Source organism: Furipterus horrens, unplaced genomic scaffold (genome assembly GCF_987537825.1).
Source record: "Furipterus horrens unplaced genomic scaffold, mFurHor1.1.pri manual_scaffold_3, whole genome shotgun sequence".
NCBI lineage: Eukaryota > Metazoa > Chordata > Mammalia > Chiroptera > Furipteridae > Furipterus > Furipterus horrens.
Genome location: NW_028327173.1, coordinates 150028759 through 150047616, shown reverse-complemented (window position 1 = coordinate 150047616; position 18858 = coordinate 150028759). Strand labels below are relative to the sequence as shown.

At 41.1% G+C, this 18858-nt stretch overlaps 2 protein-coding genes across 2 annotated transcripts in view; one reads left to right on the top strand and one right to left on the bottom strand.

Moving 5' to 3' along the window:
- The first annotated feature begins 1029 nt into the window (after nucleotides 1-1029).
- Nucleotides 1030-6058, top strand: ELL3 (elongation factor for RNA polymerase II 3). The gene is made up of 11 exons (XM_090270510.1): nucleotides 1030-1258; nucleotides 1489-1524; nucleotides 1865-1977; nucleotides 2095-2293; nucleotides 2383-2462; nucleotides 2602-2677; nucleotides 3049-3229; nucleotides 3312-3354; nucleotides 3494-3665; nucleotides 3901-3945; nucleotides 4033-6058. The coding sequence occupies exons 1-11, from the start codon at nucleotides 1127-1129 to the stop codon at nucleotides 4141-4143; spliced, it is 1188 nt and encodes a 395-aa protein (XP_090126636.1). The 5' UTR covers nucleotides 1030-1126; the 3' UTR covers nucleotides 4144-6058.
- Nucleotides 5668-18858, bottom strand: part of PDIA3 (protein disulfide isomerase family A member 3) — a 27412-nt gene continuing 14221 nt past the window's right edge. The window contains exons 4-13 of the mRNA XM_090270511.1: nucleotides 15624-15731; nucleotides 13194-13323; nucleotides 10411-10527; nucleotides 10048-10173; nucleotides 9268-9450; nucleotides 8350-8458; nucleotides 7710-7838; nucleotides 6738-6817; nucleotides 6311-6368; nucleotides 5668-6094 (exon numbers count right to left, since the gene is read on the bottom strand). Of these exons, the coding sequence (XP_090126637.1) occupies nucleotides 5981-6094; nucleotides 6311-6368; nucleotides 6738-6817; nucleotides 7710-7838; nucleotides 8350-8458; nucleotides 9268-9450; nucleotides 10048-10173; nucleotides 10411-10527; nucleotides 13194-13323; nucleotides 15624-15731 (1154 nt within the window). The 3' untranslated portion in view covers nucleotides 5668-5980. The remainder of the gene's footprint in view (nucleotides 6095-6310; nucleotides 6369-6737; nucleotides 6818-7709; nucleotides 7839-8349; nucleotides 8459-9267; nucleotides 9451-10047; nucleotides 10174-10410; nucleotides 10528-13193; nucleotides 13324-15623; nucleotides 15732-18858) is intronic.

The following is an 18858-nucleotide window of genomic DNA, read 5'->3' as shown; positions in this document are numbered from 1 at the left end:
CTGATTTTTAAAGTCAACTTTATTAAGGTATAATTTACATACATTAAAATATACACATTTTAAGTACAATTTGATGAGTTTTGACAAATGTACGTATCATTAATTTGATTTGGGGTGGAGGGCATTAAGGTCACCTGGGATTATACATGTTGAGAGATTTAGCAGAGGGATCCTGGTTAGAAAAGAGACCACCACCAGGGGTCTTGGGAAACATACCCAAACATACCAAGGGCTGCCCTGAAATTGGTCCTGGGGTCTCAGGGTCTGGACGGCTGGGATGTCTGGCAACTCTGTGGAACTTCTTCGTCCTCCTCAGGGAGTGGGCCAATTCCCTTTCACACCAATTTCACGTGTTTAGGCCTGGAGGGGTGACAGGGGACTAAGTCCTCCCTCTCCTTTGCCCTGCAATTCTTCTGCCTTCACCCACGCTCACCCACCACCCAGAGGTGGGGGGCGTTCCAGCCCGCCACAGCGAAGCTTCACAATTGCCACGACACTGATGGGGCCCGATTTTCTCTCCATCCTTAGTTTTAAACCGGTTTTGTGTCTGCAACAGTACCGCGGGCAAAAAAAGAAGCAAAAGTGTTGTAGCAAGTGTTGGAGTCCAGAATCCCCCTTCTCATCCGCCATCCTCCGGACCCTGGGGGCTCCTTAGTTTTCTAAGTGCCTAGCAACCAGGCCTTCTCTCCCGCCCCTCTGAGCCTAAAAGACTCTAGAGATTGCAGGTTCAACTTCACTTAGAAACAGCAACGCGGAGTTCAGGTTGGCTCGGGAGACGGAGGCAGGACTGGAAATTCTGGATGAAGGAGTCTGAGGCTGGCCGCAGCCTTCCTCCTGGGAACTGAGAGAGTCCCTTTCTAAAGCCTAATGAGGCGCCTGTCAAACCAAGAAGTAATCGCTAGGGTTCGCACCGACTGCTGTGGAGTGCGATGCACCGCCCACGCTCCTGGGAAACCTCCCTCCGGAGGGGCGGTGACCGTGGGTGGGGTCGGAGGTGGGGTCCTGGTTGGGGGCGGGGCCGGCCTGTGCTACAGGCTGTACAAGTCTATCGAGCCTTGCAGAGCGCAAGTCGTGGTGGTGGCCCTCGCCTCTGGCTCGGGTTCTGCTTGCGCTCGACCTCGTGGCTATGGCTGGATCTCGGGAGTTTCTGAGTGGAAAGCTCCGGCTTTGCTTCACCCCAGCGGCCCGGACCAGTCTCTTGCTGCTCAGGCTCAACGACGCGGCACTGCGGGCACTCCAAGAGTGTCAGCGTCAACAGGTGCGGCTGCCCCGGCCCCTCGTTCCGTATCCCCTACCCCTCGGGACCTCAGGTCTCAGCCGGAGACCCTGACGAAGGGACCTGGTTATGGGGAGCGGCGTTCACAGGCTTTGGTTTCCGCACTTTTCCAAATGAAGTCCACGAGGCAAGTCCCTCCAGGCACCCGAAGCCAGATCCTGGGGACGCTGCTTCACCTGCGCTTAGCTTGCTTGCGTCTGTACTCTCTGCAGGTTCGGCCAGTGATCGCTTTTCAAGGCAACCGAGGAGTAAGTACGGACCAGGCCTCTGCGAAGGGGGTGGGGTGCGAGGAGAACCGACGCGCGCCGGGCAAGGTACGGTCAGGGCGGGAGGCTGAGAGCAGTCACGGTCTAAGGAAGTTCCTGAGAACTGAACCCCGAATTGGTGTGAGGGGGCTGCTGGGGTTGTGGTCCCAGGAGGCTGCGGTTGAAGAGCTTAGCCTCCTGGGAACTCAGGTCCAGCTGCACCTGGTGTGCTAACGAGTCCCGTGGGACCCATCTTCAGTCTTCGCTGGCTCAGGGGGGAATGGCATGAGCAGGAAGGGGAAGAGCTGACTTCATGGGGCTTATGCTCTCCTTTCACCCCCAGTATCTGAGGCTCCCAGGCCCTCGCTGCTCCTGCCTTTTCTCCTTCATAGTGTCCCAGTGTGGCCAGGAGGGCGCTGGTAGTGGCTTGGACCTTGTGTGTCAACGCTTAGGCAGGTAAGGGGGAACAAACAGGTAGCAGGTGAAAAAGTTTGTGGTCAAGTCCAGGGAGGATGTCCAGAGGTGCTTTAAGTTCTCCACCCTCCTGGTTTATTTCCCATCACCCCCTTCCAGATCTGGGCCTAACCGCCTCCACTGCCTGGGCCCACTCAGGGAGCGCCTCACTATTTGGGCAGGCACAGATTCTATCCCAGCCCCATCTTCAGTCAAGGGACACAATGTGACTGAAAATGCCAGAGATCCTGAGAACTGGCAGAACATGGGCGACTATTCTGGAAATGCAGCTTCACAGCCACTGATGGCACTAGAAGAGGTGAGGCCAAAAATTGCAGGGAGCTGGGCTAACGTGGGTCAAAGCCTGAAGCCCAGATAGCCAAGTGCCCATGCCAATTTCCCTGCCAGGTGCCAGATCCACTGTCAAGTAGCCAAGGACCGTCACTCCCAGGATCCTCAAGAGAACACATGGCACAGTGGAAAGTGAGGTACTTGGAGCAGGGCAGGACTAACCTGGGAGGCACTGGTGTTGTCTTCCTCAAATCTCCACCCTAAATGATATAGGAAATCTAGCTCTACCTCCTACCCTGGTCTTCATCTCTCCCATTCACTCTTCAAATATCCTAGGAACCAGACCCATCTTCCAAACAGAGAGCCTAATCAGGCACTGCCTTCCTCTGCTGGCCAAAAACATCTGGACAAGGTAAGTTGTAATAGCAAGAGTTTTTCCAGCCCCGCCTGATGTGACTCAGTTTGTTGGGGTTAGTCCTGTAAGCCAAAAAGGTCACGGGTTTGATTGCTGTCGGCATATACGTAGGTCCCCAGAGTGCATGAGGCAACCAATTGTTGTTCCTTTCTCACATCAATGTTTCTCTCCCTTCTTTCCCCGCTCTGAAATCAGTAAGCATGTCAAGTGAGGATTAAAAAGAGATCTGTCCAATCAGATTAAATTAAAAAATTGGGAGCCTTCATTCTCATGCTCACAGAGCATTATATGGAAGTAATTGTAAAGAGAAAAACAACAGGAAGTTTCTAACGTACTGTTAGCCTGACAAAAGTATTTTTTCCCAACAGAAGCGTACAGCGCCTGCAGCCACTGTAGAACTAAAAGAAAAGAGGCGCAGAACTCTGCCTCTTGCTCCAAGTCCCCTACAAGGGCTGCCCGGTCAGGACTTACAAGAGGGGGATTGGGGGCAAGAAGATAAACACGAAGGCATGGGCCCCAGGCCTGAGCACAGTCCCTCAGTTCAAGCAGGTGAGAGTTGAGAAGAGAGTAAAACTGCCAGTGGAGAAAAAAGGCAGATAATCACCTTCATGTCTCCCTGTTTCCTTCATAGGCTCTGAATCCCTGAGCCCTGAAGAGGTTCCAGATTACCTCCTGTGAGTCCCCTGCCATTTCTGATTTTTATCAAGCCTTGTGCATATGAGATACTAAGATGTACTTTCTGGGAGCTGGGAGCTTTGGGGGAGGGGGTAAAATAAAATTGAAGGTGGTAACTCAACTCTCTGCTCCTGGCAGGCAATACGGGGCCATCCACAGTGCAGAGCAGCAACGGGCTTATGAGAAGGATTTTGAGACAGATTATGTTGAATACCGCATCCTGCATGCTCGAGTTGGGGCTGCAAGCCAAAGGTTCATAGAGCTGGGAGCAGAAATCAAGAGAGTTCAGCGAGGAACTCCAGAACATAAGGTAAGGACTAGACCCAGGCTCACTTTCCAGCTCTACTGGCTGTAAGCAAACTTCCTGCTAACTGCCCATAAACTTAAATGTTCAGCGACCAAAGTGACAAGCAAACCTGCTTTGAGAGAAAAATGATTCTGTGTCATTTGGTAGCAGGAGAAGGAAGTTTCCTTCACTCCCTTAAGAGACCTGGAGCTTTTTTCTTAACGTTAAACTTGGTGCTAGCATTTTTTTTTTGTTTCAGGTGCTAGAAGAAAAGATAGTCCAGGAATATAAAAAGTTCAGGAAGGTAAGAAAAGGTCTGAGAGTGGTAGCAAGAAGGGTAAAAATTGATTTTTTTTTTTTTTTTTTTGACATGGATGCCTTTTCTCTGCAGCGGTACCCAGGTTACAGGGAAGAAAAGCGTCGCTGTGAGTACCTGCATCAGAAATTGTCCCACATTAAAGGTCTCATCCTGGAGTTTGAGGAAAAGAACAGGGGCAGCTGAAGCAGTCAGAGGGCTTTTGATCTTCTGCCCAGTAAAATATGAAGGAACAAAGCACCTATAAACTAAATAAGAGTGCAACTGCTGTTGTTATTCCTCAATCCATGGTGCAAGTAGGAGAGCTGCTCTAGGTTAAAATTTTATTTTCCTTGTTGCCATATTTTAATTTTTAGGGTGTGGGCACAGTGCCAACACTCCATAGCTATGCCCAGGAAACTAGGAAAAGCAGCAGAGGCTTGGCTTCTTCACCTTTAATTCAGCCAAGCCATTTTCAAATCCTGAGAAATGACTCAAATCATTTCCATGACAAGATACCTCAAGAACATTAGAATTCAGCCTTGTAGCCTCCCTGACAAAACAATGAGAACTTTCAGGAACTTGTTATACACCTAGATATAATGGGAAAGGGCTTGGGGTCTTATCCATGTACTGAAAATGAATTATTTTACAAACATGGTTAAAAAATTAAAACTATTTCTATCTCCTTTGTACAAAAATATATGCTTTCCTCGAGTACTCCAAGGCATTGGTTCTTACACCTGGCTCTATGTCTAAACCATTTTTTGGGTATCTAAAAATTTAGATCTCTAGAGCCCAACTCAGGTCTTGTGAATTAGAATCTCCAAGGTTATGTATGGTTAGGCTTCTTGACTTCAAAGCACTATGGATGATCCTGATACATATTTTGCTATAAGGCTCTACCAAATCCATCTCATAATTGACAACTAGAGATGACAGTAGGAATAAAGGTCTCCTTTTCTAAACATCAAGTTTGAAGATCACTCACAATCGGGGCTCCTACCGGGAAATATGCAGTGACCGAAAACTATAACCATGGACATGATTTGGATTTACTCACAAAAAGAGGGGAAATGTTTTACTTCATTCCTCATTATTGCAGAAGAAAGTGGATGCTTCACTCACAACCAGGAATGATACCGCCTTTCCCAGACCACTGGAGAGGAAAGTTAATAGGCTACGCCCTGGGCTTTGTGGGAGAGAAAGAGCTTCACCTAGCAGTGTCAGCAATTCCTGAAACAAACTTGGATGGAACCCCAACCTGATGCCACACCCACACAGGGCATTTCTGGGCAGACAACAGGGAAGGTATAAACATGCTCAGCTGCATGGCAAGGATAATACAGCAATCCATCCCTAAGGCATGCACAGGGTCAGAAACAGAGCCCAACAAGAAAGGTCCCTAATCTGTTCTAATTATCAAGTTAGGGGTCTAGGCAATAAACATCTAAGGGTAGAAAATGACAAAATTTGGAAAGGATTTATCAGTGATAACTATGGACCCAGGTGGTTGGTCTATACAGCTATACTGACCAATATGGTAGCCACTAGACCTATTATGTGACAATTTAATGAAAATTTAAAATATAGTTCCTAGCCATATTTCAAAGCTCAATAGCTACATGTATTAGACAATGAAGGTTACAGAACATTTCCATTACCGCAAAAAGTTCTACTGGACAGTGCTGGTCTAGAAAACCACTGGCTTCCCATCTTATGGAAAAAAGATAGTTTAAAGGGGGCTCATTTATTGTCACTGTTCCAAATGTACAAAAAAAATTAGAAAATAACCCCCCAACACAATTTCCCCCAACCCCACAACACATTTTTTCCCAAAACCACAAGCATAAACTGGTCCTGGAATTTCCATAAACAGTGCAGCTAACAAAGAGTTTAGAGAAAATTTAACAGGATTCAGATTATATCCATCTATCCTCTCAGCCCTGAGAGGTAATAATCCCATATGGGTCCCAGTCCTCCCCAAGGTTTTCCCAGCTCCGGTGGAAGAGTCTTTTACAATGTGGTATGTATGGCTGCTGCTTCAGAGATCCTCCTGTGCCTTCTTCTTCTTCTTGGGTTTTTCTTCTTGAATTATAGGGGGGTTTGTAGCCTCTCGCTGTAGATAGCTAATAAAATCACTTAATTCACGGCCACCCTGAAAACAGAAAGATTACTATGAAAATTTAATTGTTTAAAGAACCATGGGATTCTCCCCCCAATAGCAAGACTTCTGAATTTGTAAAATCACAACAACCACATATATTGACAATGAGCATTGAAAGTTTCCAGTTAAGCAAATTTAAAGAGCTGTTATGTGTAAGTGTGTGTATGCGCGTTATTTATTTGTGGAGAGATGAGACAATGCACTTACTTCATATTTCTTTGGATCTAGCTTCTTATTGGCTGGAGAGAAGTAGATGGTAGGAAAACTGGGGAAAGGAAAAAAGAAAAAACAGTTGACTAATTTCTAGTTTCAGAGTAACTCTGACATGATACTTCCCTAATAACTGTTTCTGGGAATAACTTTTCTTGGTGATTTCTAATCTGACCAGATACCAGTCTCCATCAGTGGCTAGGGTAACATCCTCCCCAAACTCAGGAATATGCGAGCTCACAAAATCTGTGGCAGTCATGTAGCCCCATGATGCAGAACTCTAAGCTGGGAAGGCATCAGTGGGTTCTGTGTTCAACTAAAGTATGAGAGCTCCCCAAATTATACCCAATAAAACAATGGTTTACCAGCTTATGTCTTCTTGTCAATTGCCTATATTATTTTTATTTGTTTTTAATCTACTTACCCTCTAACTTCATATGGAGAAGGCACATCATTGGCTGTGGCATCCATCTTGGCTATGACAATATTTGGGTCTTTTCGGAGCTGTTAATACATAGATCAGGTCTTTGAATTTCAAGTTTTCAGTGACTGAGGGACACTTAGTTCAGGACTTAAAACAATCATTTTTCTATTTAATTTTTTAAAAATTTGTACTTATTAATTTTAGAAAGGAGCAGGGAGGAGGGGGGAGGGAAGGGGAAGGGGGGAGAGAGGGAGGGGGAGATATATATATATATATAGAGAGAGAGAGAGAGAGAATATATATATATATAGAGAGAGAGAGAGAGAGAATATATATATATAGAGAGAGAGAGAGAGAGAGATTGATTGAGATTGTTGTTCCACTTATTTATGCATTCCTTGGCTGATTCTGGTATGTGCCCTGATTGGAGATCAAACCCTCAACCTTGGCATAGCGGGACGACACTCTAGCCAACAGAGCTATCCAGCCAGGCCCTAAAACATATTTTTAAACACCTGGATATGTTTTGCTGCTCAGACAGAAGAGTAGTTAGCACTTGCATGTAGTATCTTGTATTTCACAAGTTTCTCTTTTATCTCTTGGTTCCATATTAACTCTATGTACAGACACCTTTAAAACTACCTAAATAAGACATTGTAAAGGCTAAGTTAAGTGTTTTAAGATAAAAGAACATAATGGTTTCATATAAGCGATTACCAAAATTCAGAAGCCTGGATACTTTTAACCAGACTCCTCTACATTGAGTCTGAATGGAATTAAAGCAGGTATTTGTTGAGGCACTGTTCAGGCTAGACACTAGGGGGAAATCAGGAGAAAGTAAGTCAACAGTAGATAGTTGAAAAAAATCTACTTAGGCACTGAACTAATTAGGGTTAACTAATCAGCCAATGCTAAATTTCTGTGTAAACATCCCAACTAAAATTTTATCTTTAGAATATGGTCCAGACTTACCTTCTCTCCCAGTTCTTTATACTTAGGTTCCAAATTCTTACAGTGGCCACACCAAGGAGCATAAAATTCAATCAGGACATCTTTATTTACATCATTCACTATTTCATCAAAATTCTCTGCTACCACTACCTGGAAAACACAAAAGATTCTCTAGCTGGTAAGGTGAGTTGCAGAATAAATCCTGGATCCAATCCCTCTCAAACTTGATGTGCTGCCACTGAAACCCAAATTGCATTTATAGACTATTAAAAATGTTGCCATTCCCCAGAAACCAATTCATTCGTACATCTGTCTCCTGTCAAATTATGTTCAGGAAGTTGCAGGAAACAAGTGCTATCCAATCTTTCCTTAAAATAATCACAGAGCAACAATCTTAAAATTATTCTTAGGGGTTAGCTTGCTCTGTCCTGAAGAGTAACCCATCTCTGATATAAATAGCACCAGAAAATTCTATGAAGGTTTAATACTCTTGCTTTTATTGAGCATTAGGAGCTCTGTCAATACTTATTTTATGTCTGGGGTTGGAGGCTGGGGACAAACAAAAACATGACAGCCAACAAGATCTTCACTTAGACCCAGCATTTCTGGAAGAAATGAGAGGCAGCCATGGAGAGGGTTAGGGAGGCTGTGAGCACCTCACCTTTACGGGTCCATCGTTGCTCTCTGGGATTGGCTCAGACTTCAGGTATCTCTTTAGGTTGCCATCAAAGTAATCCTGCAGGAATCTCTCGAGAGCCTTGCCATCACGTCTGTCATTTGGAAAGACATGGGTCAGGTTTGTTCATTTATTCCCACCATTGAAAGAATTAAAAGCAATTTCTTAGAATACTGTAGTTTCTACATATTTTACTTTTAATTTCAAGACTAGAAAGAAATTGGAAGCTTAAAAAGGGGGGAGGGATGCTCTTATCTCTCAATATGCAGGACCGCTGACCGAACAAAAAACCAACCACTTCTTTATATTTCTAATATGTTCTTTGTGGGTTAAAAAGGGCAAAGAAGAAAGGAAACATTGGTTTTCTAAAAATTCAATTCTGCCTAAGAATCAGTCTTATTTTGTTGCTCTAGAGAACAGTGCCTGTTTACAGAATCTCATTTTACTGACTGGCTCACAAGGAAGATTTTTGGCTTGTCTTGATCTTCCAAAGTCTCAGAAGGTGAAAGTCAAAATTATCTCAGGACTTAAGACCTTTCCACTTGTCTGAGTTTACTTTAGGCCACTGTGGTATTCCAAGAAGAAAAAACATTCTGTAGCATTGGGAGAGGATTAGGTTAGTCTAAAATTATATCAACCTCAAAGAAACTGTCCAGAGTTTTCTATGGCATTATTTCTATGGCAGGGTGGAAATAATCATGTAAGGATTCCATTTTTCAGAATTTATTATTGATGATGACCCTTAAAGTAAGTACCCGTAATTAATTGAGAAAAGTGAGTCTTGACTAGAGGACCTATCCTCTCATTCAAACATTCTTCTTTATAAATTCCCAGTAGTATAAAAAGTTTTTAATAGTTTCCTTGCAGAATCAAATCCCAAACCCATGCTAACTTGTAACTCACGAGAACTCCTCCTGCATGACAAACTTCTCTCCTTTTGCAGTTCTGACAGCAACAACAGGAATCTCCCCAGCAGTGCTTTCCAAACCAAAATCAGAAAGTTCATGGCTAAAGGTTTTGCGGCTGGCTACAGCAAAGTTGAGTTTGTGTCCAGAATCCAAGAACTTCTTTGCTACCATCATCACCCTATGGGAAACAAGAAAAAATTATGCCAAGATTATATCAGGGTGGCAAAGCACTTCTGAAACCAAGAACCAAGAGTCCAGAAAGCAAAGACTAAGTTTTACAGTCTATGCAGCCCCCCTGAAATCAGTCTGAACTTGTGTTCTTGAGCACTGACACAGGATTATGGTGTACCGTACTCCCATCTCCAATGTTCTACTGGTGGTGCTCAATCAAATAGTCCTTTCCCACTGAATCTTGATATATAGAACTAAAATATTGCAGACATAATGACTAATCTGAAAAGAAAGTTTATAAGGCTAAAATGCACTGAGAGTCTCAACAGGCAATTAGGCACAATGTTTTTGAGTACATTTAGATCACATTTGCATCTTTTACTCAGAAGTAAATAATCAGCTATATCATAGGGCACAGGAAGACCTAGTGAAGATATGCCCAATAGAGTTTAGAAACAGTTTTTATGTTATCTGTCCTTATGGCTTTTTGGGAGCAAACTGTTTCCATCCTTATCTGCTCTCCCATCATACATGGTAACAGGATATCTAGAAGAACTGTTTACATACTAATAAATTTATTTACAAAGGAGAAAATGACCATTACCTGTTTCTCCAGTAGTTGGAACCTTTGGCATTCTTTTCATAGTCCACCTCATAGTAAGCCACAAGTAAGTCCTTGCCCTGTATCAAGTCTTTATTATCTTCTGTCATATGAGGGCAGATACCAAAACTGAAATGAAATAATACATTATAAAATTTGGTAGGTTTATAGCTGTATTATGGAATTATCACAAAATAACAGATAGTACTTAAAAAGGAAAGAAATTTTCAACATATGCCTTATAGAACATGGAGTTCTAGGGCCCACACATTACTGTTTTAATATAAACTTCAATTACTAAAGACAAAATATAATGACACCAAGAAATCCCAAACAAGGTATAACAAGGTATAAAAAGGCACTCACATGTTTTCTTGGATAAATTTTTTTATCTTGCCGCTGGTCATTTTCTGTTCTGTATATGCCACAGTTCTGTCCTCAAACTTGTTCATCAGATGTGAAGGACGAAACAAGGTGATACCCCTTAAAAAAAAAAAAAAAAAAAAAAAAAAAAAAAAAAGGCCTTAATATGTAGACCGCAGCAGAACCCTCTCCCATCTTTTATTTAAAGGTCAGACTATGTATTCTTGGTGCCACTTTTACTGCCACCATTTAATTTAATAACAGGACTCTTTCTGGGACCATAGACTTGGCAACATGACTTTCTTAACAACATGAAGGTGCTGACCACATTAATACCTTGCACCAGTTATTACTTTTTCTGGAATCAGCTCTTTCATCCATCAGTACAAAAGGGGGTTAAAGTAGATGACTAATTTTAAATCTTTCAAAACGATAACAAACAGAATGAACTTCCCCCACTGTTACAATATATACAATAAAATAAAGCAGAGCTTGCTCTTACTGGAAGGTACAATACCTTGCCCTGCCACTCTCTTACACGAAAAGAAAATTACTTCGAGAAAAAGTATCTTTAAGATTTTTTTCCAGCTGTAATATTCTATAAGTAGGTATACAATTATAAACCTTGGCTTGAGTTCATAAAAAATTCCTTTGTTCTAGACTTCTCTATACCAATAAATCAAGAATACCAATTCTTCTCTTGCTGGCATTACATTGCCTTTCTATCTAAGCCAAGCTTTCATCACACCATTGGAACTTAAAAGCAAATTCCTTCTTCAATTTCTAGCCTTTTGTTCAACTAAAACTGAACCCCAATTTGGTCTGAATCACAGGTTTTTATCTAATACCAACTTTCTTAGAAAATGCCACTATTCTATCACTATCTTACTTCTAGCTTCCCCTTCATTTATTCCTCCTCCTCATGCTACACACACACCCACATACAATTTTATCACTTACGTCCTAACATTCCTCTCGTACCCTTTCAATATTAACTATTAACTTTATGTCAATTAAAATACAGGCATTTTCATAGAACACAGGGGAACTATATAGCAAATGGGAACCTATACAAACATGCTGGGCAAGCAAGAATGTGAATAAAACTTTGTTTCTTAAAGTAGTTACCAATTTCATAAGTTTTTTCTCAAAAAACCAAACTAACAGAAATCAGGCAGTTATCTTTAACGATAACATGGCCTTGGTGTGCACTACACATGAAGACCTTAAGATACCCTAAGGTCTTCTCAGTAAAACTTCTAATCAGCTGCTGGTAGACCACTGTAAATGGCAAGCATGAGAGGCAGCCACAATGAACAAATCTAAAGTTAAAAGGCTGAAACATGGTGTCCTTAATGAGCCATGAGTGGTTCTAAATCCATTTACAGATCTGGTGTCTCTCAATCTAAAAGGCAGAGCCTTATGACCAAGGCTACAACTATGCAGCTAGACTTTCTAGGCTGAAATCCTAGTTCTGCCACTTACTATGTGAAGTTAGAAAAATTACTTAGCCTCTCAGAGGGCTTTATCCTTTGTAAAATGGGGAAAATAAAAGAGGTCTCACTAGGTTGTTAAGAAGATTAAATGAGTTAACAGTAAATATCACTACAGTACAAACACTAGTTTGTTAAATATGAATAAGTAACACTAGTACTTGGACACTTAAAAAAAAAACTTTATGTGCTCAGCCTGAGTGATCTCATCTAGTCCAATGGTTTCCATAATCATTCATATGTGGTTGACCTATAAATCTTTATCTCTAGTTCAGAAGTTTTCCTGAACTCTAATCTCACTTATCCAATTCTCTGTCTACCGGGTCTTCACCACCTGGATGTCACACAAACTTTTCAAATTCACTGTGACAAAACAGAATTCAGCATCATTCCCTCCAAACTTGTTTCTCTTCATCTTTTTCCCAGCTTGATGATGACTGTCATGGGTCCAGTCATTCAAGTCTTTAGAAACCTAGATTTACTCTAGCTTTTCCTTTTTTCACACATAACTGGAGACTGAATCCTATTGTTTACATTTTTTAATACTCACTCCTTCTTCTCCATTGCCCCTAGTAGCACCTTACGTCAGACTCTCGGACCACCCTTAGTCTAACTCTCCTCACTGCCTTGCCACCTCTCCCCTTTCAAACCACCATCATGTGGGTGCCAGTGATTTTTCTGCTAAAGCACAAAATCAACCACATTATTTCCCAACTCTAAGTCTTTCAATGACTCCCAAACGTCTAAAACAAAGAATCTAAACTCCTCTGCATGGCACTAACATCTTCTATAATATGGTCTCTACTCACCTTGCCAACCTTACCTTTTCCATTATGACCACAGTTACTAACAGTACTACAGGTCCCAACATGCCTTGGTTGTTTCATATCTCGTGGCCTGAACACTTGCTGCTCTATCTGGGATAATTTTTATCCCAACTGCCATAAGCTGCTGGAAAAATTTCACCTTTCAAGACACACTTCAAGAGTCACCTCTATGAAGTTTTTCTGATGCTACTTGGCACCCCAAAAAGAAAAAACACCCCTTCTTTGTACTTCCACCTCACCTAGCATATATGTCTATCACAGCACCTATAATGCTCATCTTCCCACATATCCACTCTCTCTCCCTACTAGATGCCCCTTCAAAGGTCGTAAAAGTACCCAGTACTTAGCTTAACACCTAGCAAATGCTCGATAAATCTTTTGGAAAAAAACTGGCATTAAAAATCACCAGTTCATACAACAACACTTGGTCCAGAGATTTATAAGGGCATTCATCTCAGTTACTTACTCTCCATTATCATCATACTTGTTCAACAAAGACTCAACACTGGTGTGTGCAAATCGGTAGTTATCCCTCAAGTTGCTGGCTGCTTTTAGAAACTCAGAGTGAGCGTCACTGGAAAAATCCTTGAAAAAGCCTATGTGGAAAATAAACACATGGAAGAAACAATAAGTGCTGAGACATAATTCAAAACTTTTCCTTAAGACTTTATTGTATAATGGACAAGCAAAGCGAAATAGGCAGGATGGCTGGGTCTACTTTGCCATGACTACTAGGAAATTCTTTAGAAAAATATTTTTGAAGGAGCCAAGGAAGAGGATTTGTCATGGTTCAAGTCCTTTTTTTTTTTTTAAATTTTTACTTATTGATTTTAGGAAGAGAGAGGAAGGGAGAAAGATAGAGAAACATTAATTTGTTGTTCCACTTATTTATGAAATTACTAGTGTTTCTTATATGTGCCCTGACCAGGGTTTGAACCCGCAACCTTGGTGTATCATGGTAATGTTCTAACTAACTGAGCTACTTGCTAGGGCCTAGGGTTCAAGTCTTAACTCTAGTTTTTCACAATTGAATAAATTTGTGCAAGTTGCTTTACTCCCTGAGTTTCAGGATTAAATAAGGCAATATGTCAAAATGTAAAGCCACTCATACTGAAGCGAACGAAAACATATAGGAGACAAGCGGTGAGGAAATAAAATCCAGAGATCAAATCAACACATCGGAACATAAAGAACAGTCAACCAGTGCAGAGAAAGGAAACAAAAAGTAAGGAAAGTGAGGAGAGGATCAGAAGCCTCTGAGACAGCTATAAGAGATCGAACATTCGGATTATAGGATTGCCAGAGAGTGAAGAAGAAGAACTAGAAATTGAAAAATTACGTGAAAAAATGAAGCAGAACTTCCTGAACTTAGGGAAGGAAATAGACTTATAGGTCCAGGAAGCACAGAGAGTTCCAGAAAAACTGGACCCAGGGAGAACCACTCCAAGGCACATTATAACCAAAGTGTCAAAAATTAAAGATAAAGAATCTTAAAAGCAGCAAGAGAGAAGAAAAGAATCATGTACACAGGGGTCCCAATTAGACTACCAGCTGATGTCTCAAGGGAGACCCTGCAGGCAAGAAGGGACTGGCAAGAAATATTCAAAGTAATGAAAATCAAAAACCTACAGCCACGAATACTCTATCCAGTGAAACTGTCATTCAGAATAGAAGGGCAGAGAAAGTGCTTCCAGGACAAAATAAAACTGAAGGAGTTCATTAGATCCAAACCACTGTTATATGAGATGTTAAAGGGACTTGTTTAGAAGGAGGAGGATCAAAACTATGAACATTAAAATGAAAACTGCATCACGCGTACCAACAACAGAAGCTAGGGAATCGAAACAAAGGCAAACTAAATGGGCAATGAGAGTGGGAAAAGAACTATAGGTATGGGGAACATACTGGTGGGAGGTCAGCGGGGAGTAGGGAAGGAGATGGTACAGGAATTAAGAAGCATAGTAGGAGGGAATGGAGTAGACAGGAAGAGGCTGAGAAGAACTATATGCACAACCAATGGACATGGACTAAAAGGGGGGGACAACTGGAGGGAGGGGGGCCACCAGGTGGAGGGGAGCAGAGGGAAGGGAAATCGGGACAACTGTAACAGCATAATCAATAACACATATTAAAAAAAAAATGAATGTAAATCATTTCACTATATTTTTTCTGTCTTGTCTTTAGAACTTCAAGTTTAGAGAAGTGAATCAAACAAGTGTTGAATAATATTTGCTTGTGGTTAATTCCTTGTAAAATGTATGATGAATCAGTAAAATCCAGATGATAATGTCTTCTAGTCAAATTTAAATTATAAACCATCTTCTACTGCCAGAAAGTCAGTTTTATTTTAGTCAAATGTATATAATACATATAAAACAAAAGAATACCCAACATGTAGAATGTTTAATTGGCTTACGTTTTTTAAAGATAAAATGAGATATACTCTAACACCTGGTAAAGCAAAGATTGCTGCAAAAATATACACAAATCCTAGCAATTTGATCTTAAATTTTAAAGTCCCCCACGACTGTGAAATTAGCAGGCACAGAAGTTTATTATTTACTTGTATCCTCCCATCTTAAAATCCTACTTTCAGTCTTAACTACTCTATTACTTGAGTTAAAGTTCAGAGTTTAAGACGTGATAGAAAAAGCTGAAGATATTCCTATTTAAGCCTTTAAATTGAAATTAAATGTTTATATCTGTAAGAATAAAGAAACTCAAAACACCAATTTTTCCCCATGTCATAGTAATGCTGAGCTAATTCTGTGAGTTGTAATCTTAACTGCCCTGAATGTTACCAAAACTGTTTTAACTTTGTTGTTTAACTCAGACATACAAGGTTTTTGAAACCAAATTGATGATTCTGTGATATAATCAAATATTTGCTACTTACCTACCACAGAAGCATCTTTATCACCAATGAACTTCTCAAATTCTTCCTCAGTCTTAAGAGGAACTGAAGCTGGTCCTGCCTGCTTTTTCAGGTGGCTGACAATTCCATCTTAGGACAAGATGAAAGATTATAGTAACAGATTTATAACTTTTGAGAAGGTAACCTTAACCATTCACATGATTCAAAGTTCACAAGGTTCACAACGGTATACAATGAAATTTTCTTCCCACCTTTGTCCCTAGTTACCCAGTTTCCTCTCTACAGGATAAGATTTCAGTTTTCTATATACCCTTCCTGACATATTAGGCATAAACAAGCAACTACATTATTTATTCTTTTCTTCTCAAATGGCAGCATGAACCCATGCTAGTCGGTATTTTGTTTTGTCATTTATCATAGCTTAGAAAATTTATGTCAATGTACATAGAGAAACCTCAATCTTTTTTTATAGATGCATAGTGTTTCATTGTATGGATGTACCAAAATTTAACCAGCAACAACTGATGGACATTTGTTTCAAATTTCTTGCTCTTTTAAATAATTCTAAAATAAACTACTTTGTACTAATGTTACTTTGCACATGATTTAGTATATCTGTAGCGTAAATTCCTAGAAGTGGATTCGCTGGGTCAAAGAGTACATGCACTTATAATTGTTAAACTGCCCCTCAAAGAAACTGTACTTATTTATACCCCTACCAGCAATACAATAAAGTGTTTATAATAGTATAAATTAAATAATGACTTTGTGCATGTTATACTCTCTGCCTAGAACACTTTCTCCAGATATCCATGTGGCTCCCTTCCACACCTTTTAGGTCTTTACTCAAATGTCATCTTAAGGTAGCCTTCCCTGACCATCCTATTATAAACTGAAACCTATTCAACCTCCAAAGCTCCTTTCCCTCTTTCCCTGTTTATCTTTCTCTACAACACTTTTCACTCATCTACTTTATATAGTCTATCATTATTTTTTTGATCTATCTCTCCCCACTACAAAGTAAATTCCAAATGGGTAGGGATTTTTGTTGTGCTAATATATACCTAGGTCTAAGAATAATACCTAGCTACACAAGTTCAAGAAACATCCATTTGCAAATAAATCCCTTATTCTCAAGTAGCACAAAGAGTTACGTGTAGCCTTACTAAAATTTGAAAGCAGAAAATGCAATGACTCAGCCAGCTTGTATAGGAGCCTAACTACACAGAGGTCAAATTATTTTGTGTACAGGATCCACCCAAATCACACTTCCCTATTGAGGTGAAATGGGCTAGATAAGTAAACTAGCTTAGAAGGAATAGTAACCCCACAGAAAATAATGTTTTTGTCCCTTAAACCTAGTTGACAAACTATTACTCTACTTTCTTCTGGGGTGCACTGAAACCATTCACAGGCTCCAAGTACTTATAGGCCAGACAGAGGCAGTGCAACTTTCCATAATAGTCTACCTCTTCCACCCCTTTTCTCTTCTTAGTACTGTAGCTGAAATTGGATATGAACTGTTTAGTCTTTGAGGGGACTGTTATTACTATTATCACAATATAAATTAATATAAAGAACTTTAACTTAGTGTTATGATGAAAAGTGTTACTTTTCTCCAAGAGTATTTAAACTTTCTGGAAGGTATAGTGGGATAGTGAGTAACCACTTTATGCAGGATGCCAAATAGCATAGTTCTTAAAGGAGTACATGAACAAAAAACCCTGGCTGGTTTGGCTCAGTGGATTGAGCGTCGGCCTGTGAGCTAAGTGTCGCTGGTTCGATCTTCCAGTCAGGGCACATCAGAGAAGGAAAACTCTGACTCCAAAAAACTTCCGCTGCCTTGCGGCATACCTCTTCAGGGGAAAGGCTAAGGGAGTAAACCCCGACAGAAAATCCGGAGCCGGAGTCCCTAAGGCGGTTTGACGTTGTAGTCAACACCGGCAACTCCTGCGGCGCACCTGAAGCCAAGCTGTATTGACTCCGTCTTTCCCTTGGGCCCTTCAGCTGAGAAGAGAGGGGGGGTCTGCTGCATGGGCAACAGCAGACCCTCCATATCACCCTGCCCAGGCTCTGTAGCTTCAACACGGGAGGAGACAGATACCGTGTCACTCCCGAGTCGGACTGCACAGCCATTCTCGGCGGTGCAGATAGACTCTTAAGAAGCTACACCATCGTCTCTCGAGACGGACGGCTGCCGACGACGACGTGAACAAAATAAACCCATCCTACCCAAGTAGCCAAACATCTCACCTCCCAGTCAGATGCTTAGACATTCTTGAGTTTAAAAAAAAAAAAAAACACCTGCCCTGACTGTTGTAGCTCAGTGGGTTGGGTCTCATTCCACAAACTGAAAGGTCACTGGTTCGATTCCTGGTCAGGGCACATGTAAGGGTCTCAGGCCAGGTTCCCCACTAGGGGAATGCAAGAGGCAACTGATCGACGTTTCTCTCACACACCAATGTTTCTCTCCCTCCCTTTCTCCTTCCCTTCCCCTCTCTCTAAAAATAAATAAATAATATCTTTATGTAAAAAAAAACAAAACAAAAAACTAAGTTGCAGCCTAAGGGAGAATATTTTGCCTATCAGCATTCTGGCTCGGTCTATCTACAATTTACTTAAGACCTGTCCAACTTTAGAAACACTATATTAATTAAACTCTAATTGCTAACTCTGCCCTAAATAAAACTATCAATAATAAAATACATAAGGTAACATGGGTTCTTTATTAATGATTTTAAGTTCAGAAAATAAAATAAAATTAGAAAATAATCTCCTAGTATTGGCTAAATGAACTCAGTTGGGCCAAAATATTTACTTATTTTTTAAAGATTTTATTTATTTATTTTCAGAGAGAGGGGGAGGGAAGGAGAAAGAGAGGGAAAGAAAATCAATGTGTGGTTGTCTCTTGCGCCCCCAGTTGGGGACCTGGCCCACAACCCAGGCATGTGCCCTGACTGGGAATCGAACCAGCGACCTTTTGGTTCACAGGCTGGGGCTCAATCACTGAACCACACCAGCCAGGGCAGGGTCAAAATATTTATTCACGTATTTAATAAGGAGTTCGTGAGTATCTATCTGTGCCAGTCTAGGTGCTGGGAACAGAGTAGTAAATAAACCAAACAATGTCTCTGCTCTCTTGGAGCTTGCAATACAAAGTAAATGTCCAAATAAATCCCCAAATTGAGAATAAAATAAATTTCCAAATAAAGTAATAATTTTTAAAACTCTGCGCTGTGCAGAGAGTTAAGAGGAT